The sequence below is a fragment of the Ciconia boyciana genome, chromosome 6 (assembly GCF_034638445.1).
Source record: "Ciconia boyciana chromosome 6, ASM3463844v1, whole genome shotgun sequence".
NCBI classification, from domain to species: domain Eukaryota; kingdom Metazoa; phylum Chordata; class Aves; order Ciconiiformes; family Ciconiidae; genus Ciconia; species Ciconia boyciana.
Genome location: NC_132939.1, coordinates 29,064,035 through 29,078,662, shown reverse-complemented (window position 1 = coordinate 29,078,662; position 14,628 = coordinate 29,064,035). Strand labels below are relative to the sequence as shown.

The 14,628-nt window shown below is 49.0% G+C and overlaps 1 protein-coding gene across 1 annotated transcript; it reads right to left on the bottom strand.

Annotated features, from left to right (window-relative positions):
* Positions 1-871: 871 nt before the first annotated feature.
* On the bottom strand, positions 872-12,589 carry DLL4 (delta like canonical Notch ligand 4). The gene is made up of 11 exons (XM_072865737.1): positions 12,197-12,589; positions 11,800-12,063; positions 11,312-11,369; positions 10,334-10,603; positions 9,198-9,258; positions 8,959-9,089; positions 7,364-7,533; positions 6,056-6,275; positions 4,894-5,602; positions 4,040-4,148; positions 872-2,601 (listed from the first exon to the last, which is right to left on the bottom strand). Exons 1-11 carry the CDS (start codon positions 12,248-12,250, stop codon positions 2,596-2,598), a joined length of 2,052 nt encoding a protein of 683 aa, XP_072721838.1. The 5' UTR covers positions 12,251-12,589; the 3' UTR covers positions 872-2,595.
* Between the last annotated feature and the right edge of the window lie 2,039 nt (positions 12,590-14,628).

Genomic DNA, 14,628 nt, shown 5'->3' with positions numbered 1-14,628 from the left:
GCTGTGGAGGATAATGACTTTGTGATGCCCTGGGAGGACACGGCTGCTGGTGTAGCATAGGGAACTGAGGAGGAGAAAGCCTGAAACTCCCCCTAATCCCGCAAGTGAAAGACAAATCTTACCCATCGCAATCAAACAAGCAAAGATACAATCTTGCAGGTGTAGATGTAGATACTGTGCAAGAGTAACCTGACTAGGGCAAGATTTGGGTCTTACTGAAAGTATTTAAGGAAGTGGGATTAAAAAAAATAGTAATCATATCTTGTTCTGTAACTGAACCCTAGCCAGCACGTTTATTAAGCCTCAAGCCATTCTGAAATGGTACTAAATCTGTATCTTCCGTTCCACAAGTTGTCATGGGAGAGGAAGAGTGAAGCATTAATAAAAATAACTTTCCTGACAGTTCAGTCCCACTCCATAGCAAGAGAATATATATATATGTGTATATATATGTAATTTAAATATTATATAATACATCACAATATAAATGTGTAACTTTTCTGCCAGATGAATGCCACTCAGCTGAACAACTTTGTTGACATCAGTTAACGGTTATAAAAGCAGCCGACAGCAGCTGGTGTGCAAAATTTAAATGTCGGGCTGACTGCAGGGAGCAGGCAGACAAGCTTACTTCTGGGCCTTCAAGTAACCTTGGCTGTCACAGAATCAGGGAACCTGAAGTGTAAAAGGACAAACCACAGTAAACTTCATAGTAGCAGGAAAGTATTTTCATTGCGTGAAAAAAAAAATAAAATTCAAACTTTGTCATCACATTAAAAACATTACATGAGAAGTAATAAACATATTTACACTTCTGTTTTGATTATAAATATACATTATATACAAAATAATGTTATAAAACGTAGAAAGTTCAGTGCTTCTGATTTTTTTTTAAATTACTGAAATACTAGTCTTCAAAATAAACTACAAACAGACAAACTAAAACCCATATTATTGATTTCTGAAGGTCATCTTCAAAATGGTCCTACATGGTCAGAGCAGAAGGTCAGTAGTGGACATTACGAAGGGGTCTTGTCTGCACAGTTCAAGGCAGTAGATGGGCTAGTCCAACAACAGGATTTACAAGGGCAGGAATATCGCTGTCCAAGAGATAGCACGGTCCAGTCCAGGCTTCTTCGAAGAGATCTTGTTTCCTCCTTCCTCATTCTGCCCCACCCCACGGTCCCACCTCATTAGTGTCACAGCATTTTCCACTGGGGTGTCCAGTATTATTGCTGTAAATATGTATATAAGAAAAGAGCTTCTGCATGCCTCTGGCTTCCAGGGGCAGGCTTCCCCTTTTCCATGTAGCAGTGGGTGGGTGTGAAAGAAACAGGACGAGCCTAGAACCTTCTAACTCTAATCTCCACCTGTCTTGGCAGAGGGTGTCTCAGTGGGTGCTTTGCTATTGGGCATTTGGAACCGGGATGAAGGACAGAAGTTGGAGTTTTGCAACCAGATGGAGAAATGGGGGGTCACACTGCTTCTTCTCCTTCAGAAGGTAACAGCTGCAATGTTGAGACTATTTGCAGTAGAAGGTGGCACCTAATTCAGAAGCACAACATAAACCCCCAAATTTGTGTCAAAATAAGGCAGGGGGGAGAGAATGAGGAAGGAAAAAAAAAGTAATGTCTATTCACAATCACTGGTAGTGCAAAGGGCATGAAAACAGCTGAGACAGCTCAGCACATAAAGTTTCTAGGAGCTGATTGATTTTAAACGCATTTGTAAGGCTTTAAATAGAGCTGGGATCACACCTCCTCCTTATCAATGGGGAGGAGGCAGTACACATTCCTTATCACAACTTTTCCTTCTCAAATGTTTAAATCCACAAAAATCCTCTCCCATATTGTGTCTTGGGTCAATCAGTTCTCCACAGCATCACCGAATGAGATGACATGTAAATTCGGTATTCCTCTTTCCTTCCTCCTCTCGCCCCTTACACAGTCTCCAGTACATGCAGCACGAGAGAGGAGACGCAAATAGATGTGTAGCAGGAAGTATCAACCACCCCTGCCCAATACTGTTCAGGTAACTGCAAAAAGAGCAGTCAAGTCTCGGTTTGGGCTTGCTAGATTCTCTTGACACATTTTAGGCACTTTTAAACCCAGAAAAAAATTGAGACCTCGTTTATACTGTATCCATTATCTGCATAGCAATGTGTCTTTCTTCACACCTTCCATGGCAACATCTGTGATAGTTAAGTGCCTCCTCATCTACCGGCACCTCCCATAACCAGATTTCTGGAAAGCCAGGGGTCTGTCCATGAGGAACTGGCCTCAGTATCTTTAAAAAACAAATTAAAACAACAACATTTTTAACCCCTCTCTCTTCCCTCTGCCTCCCCTCTTCTATAGCCAACGAGATTTCTGGTATCAAACTTCAAACAAGGGCAGTAAGAACAAAAAGGTGTATTGCATCTTTCAGTAAATTCACAGTCTGTCCAGTTCACCCAGTTCCATCCTCCGCCTGAGAGCAGCAAGTTGCATGTAATTAAAAACAGTCCAATCCAGTTCTGAATTGTAAACAATGCAGCAGGAACGTCCATCTACTGGCATTACCAAATCTGAGGTGCAAATGGGCTGATCTTCAGTCTTATACCTGTCAGGATATAAAATAACATCAGGAATGAGAAGGCAGCACAGCATAGAGAGTACTGCAGAACTAACAAATTGTAATTCAAGTATGTCAAACCAAAGGAATTTAAGCCAGACATTACTGCAGTTTAACTATAAGCGTTCAGTGTTTTTGGCTGGGACCAGAGACAAAGAATCACCAGCAAAAAAAGTAATCTGTGTGATGAGTAGCCTCTCTACCTGGACTGAGGGGAAGAATGCTTACAAATCTGGGTGCTTAACATTAGGTGTCTGTAAAAAGCATGTGGTGTAGTTAAATAGCTTGTGTTCAGAAACATTAAGCCTGAATGATATGGAGAGAGGTTTCAGGGGCTGTCATTCTGAAAATAAAAACATTTCTGGAGGTGCCTGATGTAAATCTGGGAGTCTAGCTTTGGTCAGCAAGATCTTCAAAGGAAGATATGGTATTTAGGTCAGTTAATGGGAATGAAGCGTCTAGCTGTCATTCGAGTCTTTGAAAATCCTTTCACTTAGTCTTAAACTTTTAGTATTGTTGGTTGACTTGTGTTCCAGCTTGCCTTCAAGAGGAAATCTGATATCCACCCTGGCAAAGGAGACAGAATCCTGCAGATCTCACTTCACAGATCACTGCTATATGGCACAGCAAGCTTTTCTTTCCTGGAGTCTGAAACCAGTCCTAAAGATGGCTACACTGAAGAAGGCACGTATTGGTTAATGTCAGATTGCCTTTAACTTCCATTGAGCCTTTTTCCAAAGGGTCAGTAATTCTTCAGGAACTGGTTGGTTCCTCAATGGCTGCTTTTTAAAGTCTTTAAATGTCAATGCTGGGCCCTTCCTTTTTGGTGTATCTGTCCTCTGACTTTTCAATATAACATCAAAATCTAGATGTGTTTATCAATAACAGCATTAACTTCTGTTAGAGAACATATAGCTGGAGCTTGAATGCCAAGAGGTTGAAGTTACGTTATTACAGACTTCCTAAATGGCTGTTATGCCTATCCACTAACACATTCAGCTATCTTCCATCTTCTGCTGGAAATCTATAGCTTTGCCTGTTTCCACAGAACACAGATTATCCATTGTTGTGGCAAAAAACATGGCGTTATATCAATGGGCCTATGAATGATCATTATTTCCATTTTTGCTGACAACCTATTTAAGAGGAAATACTCCTACAATGTGCTGAATTTTTATGGGCTGATGTTCTGTGCTTACATCTCCTGCTGACTTATCTAAGCTCAAAATCTCTGGTTTAATAAAATCAGAGCTGCTAATTTCTTTATTTTCCCCACCGTATGTTCTGTGTGGACCACAGAAGAGGAGAGGTAAATGCTGGGAATCATCAGGATCCCTGGAAATAAAGTAACCTTCTCAGGTGCAATTCTAAAGGATAATTTACCCCTTTACTTTGTGAATTTATGCCTGTCCACCTGTGTACTTACCTCTGTGGCTATGATGCACTCATTCCTTTCTTCTGTTATCACAAAGACGGACTGGTACATTGAATCCCTCGGAGAGCATATCGCTGATATCCTACATTCCGGCTTTTCACTAAGGCAGGGCAGAGAGAAAAGAACGTTAGTTGACTACTAACAAGCCTGACTCTCAAAATCTACCATGAATATGGAGGGGTGGAATGAGATAGCCATGAAGGTGTGGGAGGGAAGTGCAGAGGATGAAGTTTCACATGTTCTATATGATAGCAGGACATCATACTAGAAAAGTGGAAGTAAGGAATAGCTACTGTCTTCCTATGCTTCTGCCATGTCCAGCCTAATAGCATGCTCCTCAGGTCCCTCAGTCTAACAGCCACAAGCAGATCCCAGATAAGACTTTCAGTACATGTATCAGAAGACTGATGAGCCAGTGAATACCTGCCCTTTTCTTTTTTTGAAAAAGAGTAGTTATTTTTATTCTATTGTTCTTCTCAGTAAGCAGATCATTTTGCCTTCTTAATAAATGAAATACTTATTTTTAATCACTATATGCCTAACTGTTGTTCCTCCAAGATCTACTGAGGAAGGAAAGACACCACTGACCTAGCCACTCCCGTTCCCCTTCACAGTACCCATACTAGCAGCACCCTGCACAAACACTCAATTTAATTGACTTCGCTAAGGATACCACTTGGCCATGACACACATACTCCAGTATGAAGATTCCTGGCTTTGCTTTGGTTTGTTTTGTATATTATCTGCTCGAGGTTTCTTTTTTGCCCGTATTTTCTCATCTGCTTCTAGACCGGTATGAAGGTGAGGGGCCTTAAGAAAGATGAGAATGAAGACTGCATTCTTACCTGTGTAGTCGGAGGGGAGACTTTTCTCCTAAACACTTTTCACTTTTGTAATATTTGTCTTCCTGTGTCCCTCTGCTTGTCAGGTCTTTTACCAGATTGTAGTCCAGTTTATGATTCTTGGGTTTGTAGTTTGATTTCTCCAGTCCACAGTCCACTTCAAGGTCTTTATTTTTATTGGTGTTTTTGAGCTGGGAAGCTGGAATGAGATTGTCCTTCTGGAAGTCAGACAGGTTGTTCATTGTCTCCAAGTCCTGCTCTGGGTGCATCCTCATCTGCCTGATGACCATTGCTATCATGCAGAACAGTATGAGCAAAGCCACCAGCCCCACCCCCATGGATATAGCAATCCAGGGTACTGGTTTAGGAGGAAGTGTAACTGGCACCGAATAAACTGGCAATTCGCAACGGTTGCCCATGAAGCCAGAAGGACAGTAGCAGACAAAGTTGGCACTATAAAGTCCACTGTAGCATGTGCCTCCATTCTCACATGGCCCAGAAGCACATTCATCTCTGGTTTTGATGTCACAATTTCTGCCACTGTAGCCTGGCAAGCACGTGCAGGTGTAATCATTGATCAGGTCATGACAAGTTCCCCCATTGGAACATGGGTTTCTGGCACAATCGTTGATGTTTATCTCACATTTCTGACCAGAGAAACCAGCCCGACAACGACACACACGAATCTGACCAAGGTAAAAGCAATTACCATCTGAGGAAAAAAAGCAAAAAAAAAAAAAAAATTAGTCTGCAACGCACTTCACTCAGAAACCTAAACCTCTCCCCAGTTAGCATTTTATACTGTCTCAAGAAGAGGGAGGTTATTTTACAAAACAACCGCATATCTAAAAGTTCCTTCTAGTTTACCTAATTGTATCACCATGCCTTAAAAACATGCCCCTTCTAAATATGTAATAAAGTTAATGTACTTAATTCTGCCATCTTCCCCATCCCATGATAAACCTTGTGCATTGTTTTGTCACATAGAAAATGCCAGTGAAAGCCCTCCCCAGCAAGAGACTAAAATGAGGGTAGATGTGGAATACAGTGAGGGAGAGGGACTAATGTATTAGAGGAAGAGTAGAGGTCAGATTGGATTTCTATCACTTCTGCACTGAAAAGCACAAATGAGTCAGACACGAGATTTTTTAATAAAAAGACTCACCATTTGCACACGGGTTGCTTGTGCACCTGTCTACTTTTTTTTCACAGTTTGACCCTGTGAAGCCGAAAGGGCAAACACAAGCGTAGCTGGCCCCTTGTTCTTTTTCCAAGCATGTGCCACCGTTAAAGCACGGAGAATCTATACAGGTCAAAGCACTGTGCTCGCAGTGAGTGCCATAGTAGCCAGGGGGGCACAGGCAGTGATAACCGTTCTCCATATCCTGCAAAACACAACATCAGGCCACTGTTATTTGATGGCACCAAATGATAGCTGCTTGCACACTTCTTTTTGGTCGGCAGCGAGTGCTGTTCAGTCCCTTCTCATCCACACTCTGATGTGGCAAAAGTAACATTTGGAGAGTAAATAACTGCAGGCTGGACTGTGAGGGATAGAGCTGTGAATCGGCCGTACCCAGAGTGTAGGAGTAACCACGCAGCTACACAAGCAGAGCAGATGCAGTTGTAGGGAGCCTGCAGGCAGCTAGACAAAAAACATTACTACCACCACCACTGTCTAATGGGATCCCTGAGGTCCTCCCAGAGCAGAATGGCATGTGTCAACCTACACAGCTGTGATCAGGCCATTTATCCTCAGCATAAGAGCCTTTTTCTTTGCAAGGGCTTACGTTGCTTTGCCATGGATAAGTCCCACCACTTAGATCACAACAAAACTATTTCTTTTTCCAAGTACTGTATGTCCAAGGCCTTGGGAGAAGGGAGCTAAGGTTTTGCGCCATTAGCTTTAATCTAAACATGCATCAGATTACTTTTGACATCTATAATCGATCAGTCTTTATCAACAGGTAGAATCAATCATTGACTGGGTCCGAAAACACACCGAAACACTAGACTGCAGGAAACTAAAAATGCAGAACCCGGCTTCACAGAAAGTGTTTCAGCTGATTGCCCTCATATTGTCTCACACTACACTCCCATAGCAGAAAGCAGAAGTCTTCTTTTATTTGCTATTAAAATACAGACTTACCGCATTTCCGTATGAACCTTGGTTTGAGAAGCTTATTTTTTACAGATCTGCCCCCTCACCAACCTTGGATCTTGCCAAGCTCTCATAATGGCTGCCACAGAAACCTAAGGATCAGTTGACTAGTTCTAATCTAGATGATACATCTCCTCCTGTAACAGACTTCCTCCCCTGACACCTCTTGGGAAGGGTTCAGCATGACAGTTGTGAGCGTCAGTAATGAACCTGTGTACTATCAAATTCCCATTATGTTGTTACAGAACCATTTCTGAAAAGGTATACTGCGGCTTGCTTCACACAAAGACTCTACATTTAAAATGCCCTTACCGTGCAACTACCACCATTCCTACAGGGATTGCTGTCACACTCGCTGATCTCATGTTCGCAGTCAACACCGGTAAAGCCAGGTTTGCATGAACACGTATAGCTGCCCTGGCCAGTGTTCATGCAAGTTGCTCCGTTTTTGCATGGTCTGTGGTGAGTGCAGTAGTTCAGATCTGCAAAGATACCAGGAGTTAGAGAAAACGTCTTTGACAGCTGGGAAAAGACATTCATACAAAAACACTTTAGTCAACAAAAAAGACAGAATTTTCAATTAAGTATTTCATTTTGCTATCAATAGGAATACCAGAGATCCAGGTTATTATCAGTAATAATCAGATGTATCAGATTATCATTTATTTTAGATATTTCTCTATGTCCATCACTGTAATATGTAAGCTCTGAATTTTGAGAGACCTGGGAAAAATTTAACTTTCTTAGTGCTTTGGTATACTCTCCCTTTTTTTTGTGTGCATAAACCTGTTAGCTGCAATGGGTTTAGATGCAAAGTTTGAAAACGTACTTCCCAAGTATGTGTTCTCCGAAAGACACGCCACAGCACTATAGATACTTTGTGCACAGCATGTCACGTACTAGAATAGTGAGCCCCATCTTTAAAAGGTGTGCTCCGAGGCACATTCTGGGGAGGCAAGGAGGAAATAAAGATGTTTTGGCTTGAAGATTTAAACAAACACTAGAAATCTTTTATTGTTTGTTTACCATGCTCTCTTGTTCTGAGTGTTAGTAGTTTAAACCGTCTAAATGCTCTGCCAAGCTTGACGGTCCTTTTTTGTTTTTCCTTTAAATTTGAGACAGAGGTTAAGCGCACAAGTCCATAGGACATAAGCAGAAAATCTTTATTATCTCTATAAATACCACAAAGTAATTGGAATACAACTGGTTAATAGACAACTACAAGCAGAAAAAAATCTGGAACTCTACTTTTTCTGCTTAATTCAGACTTCGCCATCTTAATCCTATAACTATCTTGAAAGCACTTAGCTTGCTCTGAGCACTTAATCATCTCAGTGCCAGCAGTGCATATATGGCCTTGAGGACATGACTGCTCAGCTGGCTACGGTTCAGTGATTCAATGGGTTGAATAGGTGGAAGTGGTCTGGTGTACCTTAAAATGGAACCTGTACTTTTCATTCTTGCTTACATGATTTTTCTCTCATGCTCCAGACTTATCACATGAGTTAACTTCCTTGTATGCAAAATAAGGAAGGCCCAAATGATGGTGTTTACTGCTGCTGGAAACTGTTTAGTAAATTGTTATAGTTGTATAGGGAATAAGTTAAACTTAGCTTGAGCAGGCAGAAAACTTGCCTGTTCAACACTCGTCCAGGTTGTTGGGTTTTTTTCCAAGAAAATAACTTTTTTTGCAAAAGAAAAACTGCAGCTACCAAAAAGGTTTGCTTGTTTTCAAACAAAATTACTGCAAATACAAGAATTGGTCTCTAAGACAGCGGTGGTACAAACTGATGCCTATGAACATGTACCTTGCAGAAATTTAATTCTAGATCCAACGGGGCAGATTCCTTAGTTCAGTATTGAGGAGTACCCAATCTAGAGCCATAAGCACAACCTTCAGAACTGACCTTGATCACAGAAGAGGCCACCCCATCCTTCATCACATATGCACTGCCACTGTGTTTTACAAGTCCCGTGGCGGCAGCCTATATGGGGAATGCATTCATCGCAGTAGCGGCCTTGCCAACCAGGACGACAGCTAAAAGAAAAGTCAAATTAAAACATTAATGACATGGAAAAGAGTTTAAGTTTCTATTACAAGGTGACATTTTAACTGAAGTTCAGATTGCAATTGCCATCTACTCACATGCACTCTCCAGGCTTGTTGCAATATCCATTCTGTTCAGTACATCCAGACAGACAGATGGCTGTAAAGAGAACATAAAAAAGCAGAAATGTTTAGGTAAATACACATGGCACTAGAGAATACACTTTTAAAAGGGGAAATGCCAGCTTTTGAAAAAAATAATTTGAAAACCAGTTTTGCACTTTCAAAGCTTTGTGTTAGAAGTTCTTGGTACAGGGAGTTCTGGAGCAGGAGGAAGTGAACAAGGCGACCCAACATTTGACAAGTTGTCCTTTAGTTTTTCTGTTTATACAACAAACATGAACTCTTGCAAGTCTTGCTAGAAAAGGAGCAAGAGGAGGCGGCTTTGGCTTGTGCTAACGAAAGACTGAAAAAACCCAACGGGACCCCAAGCCCCCAGTAAAGATTCCCACTACTACACCGCAACACCTGTCTCATCTCCTGTGGCAGCAGGAGCGGTCGAAGCATTTGTGTGGGCAAGCTGCTAGCATTTTAACTTGGAATAAAGATTGCTGATTCAGGGATACCAGCCAAGATCCTTTCTCTGCTAGCTCTTTCTTTGCTGCTAACACTCGCAGAGGTGAAGCACAGCATTGGCAGTTGCAGCCGAAGGGGCCAAAGTCCCCAGCGTGGAGCTTTCTCTCTCCAGGCAGGGAGTGGAAAGGTCAGCGTGAAAACATGGCCCCAAGCGCCTACCGGGTAACCGCGCGCAATGCTTCGTCACAGCGTTGTCGCTGCCACCCTATTGTAAGGGCTGAGCGCAAAGACAGCTACACCCAGGGTCAGGCCAGCTGGCGGAACCGGACAGGGGGACGCGCTTTTGGGTGCCGGGTCCCCTCGTCAAATCAGCTCCCTGACGCCTTGGGGGGCTGTGTTTTCTCGAAGGCCTCTTGAGCGTCACCCCAAGCCCACGCGAACGCCCCGTCAGCACAGACGAGGGCCTAGGCAAGGCACAGCGGCTGACTCCCCTCGACGCCTCACCGGCCCGCCTGACGCCCGCGGAGGCCCCGGTTCTCCCCCGGCCCCTGCCCCCTCCCTCCGCCTCGCGCAGCAGCCGTTGCCGGCGGCGCCCCGCCCCGCGCGCCCAGCGGCCGTCGGGGGCGCGCGCAGCTGCCGCCCCGCGGCGGAGCACTTACGCTCGGTGCAGTACTCGCCGGTCCAGCCGGGCAGGCAGGCCAGGCTGCCGTCCGCCTCGCAGACGTAGTGTCCGAAGCGGTCGTCGCGGCGCTTGCAGAGGCGGGAGCAGCTCTCGCCGTAGTAGTTCTCGCTGCAGACCACCCGGTAGGAGTAGCGCAGCTGGGTCAGCGGGCCGCTCTGCACGTCCTGCGACCAGTCCTCGCCCACCGACAGCGACCGCTGGATCGACATCTGGCTGATGAGCCAGTCCTCCGAGGGCGGCCGGGAGCCTGCGGGAGAGCGGCCCCTGCGTCAGCGGCCGGCGGACACCACCCGCAACGTCCCCCCGCCACGAAAACCACCCGCCCCGAGCAGCGAGGCACCCCCTGCCCCGCCGCAGAGGAGAGGAGCGGAGCGGAGCGGGCCCTCCCGCTCGCATCTACATACATACGTACGCGTGTGCGTGTATATATATATATATATATATATGCGCGTAAGGGCATGCCCCGCGTACCAAGGCGGCCGCCGGGGTGTGCAGGGCGGGAGCGCTAACCGAGGGGGGCTCAGCGGAGGGGCCTTTGAAAGCGAGGGCTGCCGTGAAATATCCTTTTCCTCTCCGCTCAGAAAAACATCCCAAAGCCATTATTCCTTTCCAAAGGGCGGAATTCGAGCAAGGTGTAAAATACAGGAAAAGGCGGCCGGGGCTCGCTGGCAGCCTCCCGGCTTTCTCACCGCAGCCCGCCTCGCTTTCCCACGCCAAAAATAAACCGGAGGAAACGCAATTGTGTTGGGAGATTAGGCCGGGGCAGAATCAAAGCGGCCCCTGATGGATATCGTTGGGGTACCGGCTCCTGACGGTGGGATAAAGCCGGCCCTGAAGTTATAGTATAAACAGCTGAGCCGGGGGCGGCCGTTAACCGTTTCGGGACGGGGAGGGGGCGCGAGGGGGGCTCCCGCCGCGCGGGCGCCCCCTGCCGGCGGCGCGCGGCCGTAGTCACCTTCCGGCAGGTAGTTGGCGGGCGCGTGCCAGGCCTGGATGATCAGCGAGAAGGTCCCCTGCGGGCGGAGAAACCAGCGTCAGCCCCGCACCCCGCCGCGGCCCGGCCCGGCCCGGCCCGGCCCGGCCCGGCCCTGCCGAGCCGCCCGGCACCCGCCCCGGCCCGCCGGGCCCCGCATCGGCACTCTCCCCGCCGCTACGCGCTTCCCTCTCTCCCCCCCTACAGACCGCGGATCCACCGCCCCCGCCCCCCCTTTGCTTTTATTTCTCTTAATAACATTTATTATCCCAAGTGCTTCTGGGCTGGATGCGCTTTTTCATCGCTTTTTTTTTTTTTTTTGCTTTTTTTTTCTTTAAAGGAAGTTCTGGAAATAAGTCTAAAGGCGAAAGTAGTTTGTTTACGTTACGGATGAACAGCGCGCTGCGATTAGCCTTCCCTTGCCGCCCTCCTGCCCCACCATCGCAATCGGGTTTAAAGCGGAATCTCACCGGCCACGTGAAGTTAAAGGGCAACTTAATGGGGCTGTCAAATCTCTCTGTATCCTTGATGCTGAAGGAGTTTATTCCTAGAACCGGGGTGATGATGCTGCCGAAAGTGCAGGAGCCCGGAGAGACCACTGCCTGAAAATGCTTCAAACAAACGCGAAAGAAGGTCCTGCAGTGGGGGGAGCAGGGCTTCCCGCTGGCCAGAGACCCGTGGCTGTTCACGAATTCGTGCAGCTCCAGCTGGAAGACGCCAGAGCCGGACACCCTCTGCACAAAGGGGAGACACACAAAATAGCCAAATCAGACCTTACCCCGGCTTTGCCACGCAAACTTGCTTCCATTACCCACTTTACATTTCGCGAACCCTTTTTTTTTTTTTTTTTTTGCGATGTGCGATTACCTGCTGCAAAATCATTAACAGAAACGTCAAGCCAAAGATGCGCAAGGCTGTCATCCTTGTGTTAGTCAAGCTTCCAGTTCTTAGTGGGTTTAGTTTTCCTCCTGTATTCCTCAGATGGTCCAAGCGAGCGCTTCTCGGTCGAGGGAGAAAAGAGAGGCGTCACGGCGATTCTCCTGGAGCAACCTGCTCTTCCAAATATTCCCCGAGCACCAGCAGAAATCGGAAGGTAAAATCCAGGTGTCGATCCGTCCCCTTCTGGGAATTAATCCTGCAGCCAACCGCCGACCTCTGGTCGCTGTCGTCGCCTTTATAAACTCCAAAGCCGGGTGGGTTTGGTGAGAGACGCGGAGGGGAGTGCTTAGCGTGGAACCGCTCCTCCTTCAACCGGTGCTAACAGCGCTCAGTAAATGGAAAACTTGCTTCCCTTCGAGCTGTTTATATAGTTGCCTCGCATCCTCACAAGCTCATTATGTAAACTGTCAGTCAGACTCACGGCCGATCCCTCCCCTTTTCCATCTTTCCTTTCTGGAGAAAAGAACCAAATGTTGCGGAGAGCCCTCATATCCAGAATTAATACCCTGCTGCCGCCGCTGCCGCGCTGACCGCCGAGGAGCCGAGCTGATTACGAGCAAGCCGAGCATCTGTTGAGATATTTACGGCGCTCACCCTGGGAGAGTTCCCTCGAAAATCAGACGCCTCTCCACGGCGCAGCTTTCCAGAGCGGCCGAACAATAGAGGATGAAATGTTTAAAAAACACCCTTGCTTGCCTGTTTGTTTGTTTCTTTGCTTCTCCCCCTCCCCGATGGCTGCGGGTCTGCCCGCCCGCCCTCGCCCCGGCCGCTTCCCGGGGCGGCGGGACGGGGCAGCGCGGCGCTGCGCCCCGCAGCCGCGGCCGCGGCCGGGCCGGCGAGCAGGAGCTGCCCAGCCCTGGCCCCGGGTGGAAAGTAAAAGTAAAACGGTGCTCGCTCGCCGGGCGGGCACCCGGGACGGCCCCGCCGCCGCCTCCGGGGCCGGCAGCCGGCGCGGCGGGCCTGCGGCACGGCCGCCCGCAGAGCAAGCTGCTGCGTTGTTCTGACCCCGGCTAGCGGCGATGCGCCGAAGCCCACCCGAGGAAGGGGGCAAGCGGGGCGGCTGACGGCAGGGAGACGGGCACGGCGGGGATGTGCGGGCGCTCGGTCGCCCTCCCGAAATGGGTGGCAAACGAGCGCTGAGGCGAGGTGCCCGGGGTGAGGGGACGGAGCCCGGCGATCCCGCTGCCGCCCCGGCCCCCCAAAAACACGTGCCGGGGGGGGGGGCTCGGGTGCTTGCCGGCAAGCGGGGCGGGAGCGGGGGCCGTGGGCCGTGTCAAGCTGCTTGGCAGTGGCCGGTGCCGGGCTGCAGCCGGGCTGCGGTCTGGCGTGTGCCAGTAAAGCCCTTGGCCTGATTGCAGCGTGCGCTTATTGTTGGGTCGCGTGTCCCTCATTAAAGCCAAGCACAGAGAAGGCCTTTCATGTGGCTTTATTTCAGCTTGTTAAATGGATGGGAGGCCGGAGGGGGGGAGGGAGAGATAAACCCTCAGCTGTATGATAATGAGGTCTTGCCACCTTTATGCCAGCGCCCGGCTCGCAAGGCTGCCGACCTTTCCGGCGTGGATCACCTGGGGAGCAGCGCCCAGGCGCAGGGCGCTGCCAGCCGCCCTTGAGCCTCTGCGCTCTCCCACAGGGTCTTTTCCTGCAGCCTTGGCTCCCCGGCGCGGGCTCTTCTGGGGGAAATAAAGAAGGAAAGCCGGGGATCGGGCTTGTTTGGAGGCGAGGCAGCGTGGGGAGGGCGCGCCCCGGCTCAACTTCCCCGGCCGTCCCGCTTCCCCGTACATTTCCCCCCAAAGCGGCCGCTTTTCCCAGAGCCCACCCAGCCTTGGTGCGGGATGCGGTTGGGGCCCGTGTGCGGCCGAACGCCCGGGGTCGGGCCCGGCGGGCAGGGCACGGCTTCCGCGGAGAAACAGCTGGGCTTTCCGCAGGGGAAAGCCACGGACGCGGCCGCCGCCGTGAACGGTGCCATCGCACCAACGCGCGTGGGTGTGGGCGGGTTTGGGGAGAGGGGCAGGCCAGGAATGGGGGTCGCCGCCAAAACTTCTCCCGGTCCCCGCCGCGCCGGGGGGGCACAAGCATTGGCAATGTCGGGGGGCTGCACCCGGGGCCGGGCGCCCTCGGCTTGGCTCCCTGCAGGGTGGCCTGGGGGGTGCGTGTGCGTGTGCGTGTGCGTGTGCGCGGCCTCGGCGGGCACGGACGGGAGCCGTGTCTGTGATGGAGGTGAACCGCAAGGCAGAGGCACAGGCGAGGAGCTCTTTTGTCTCGGCCTCGTAAACAAGTGGGAAGGAGGAATGTGTCGCCGCTGATGAACTCGGAATTTTGCAGCGATCCACCCGGCCAGATCCCGGCTTTACCAGCAGCAG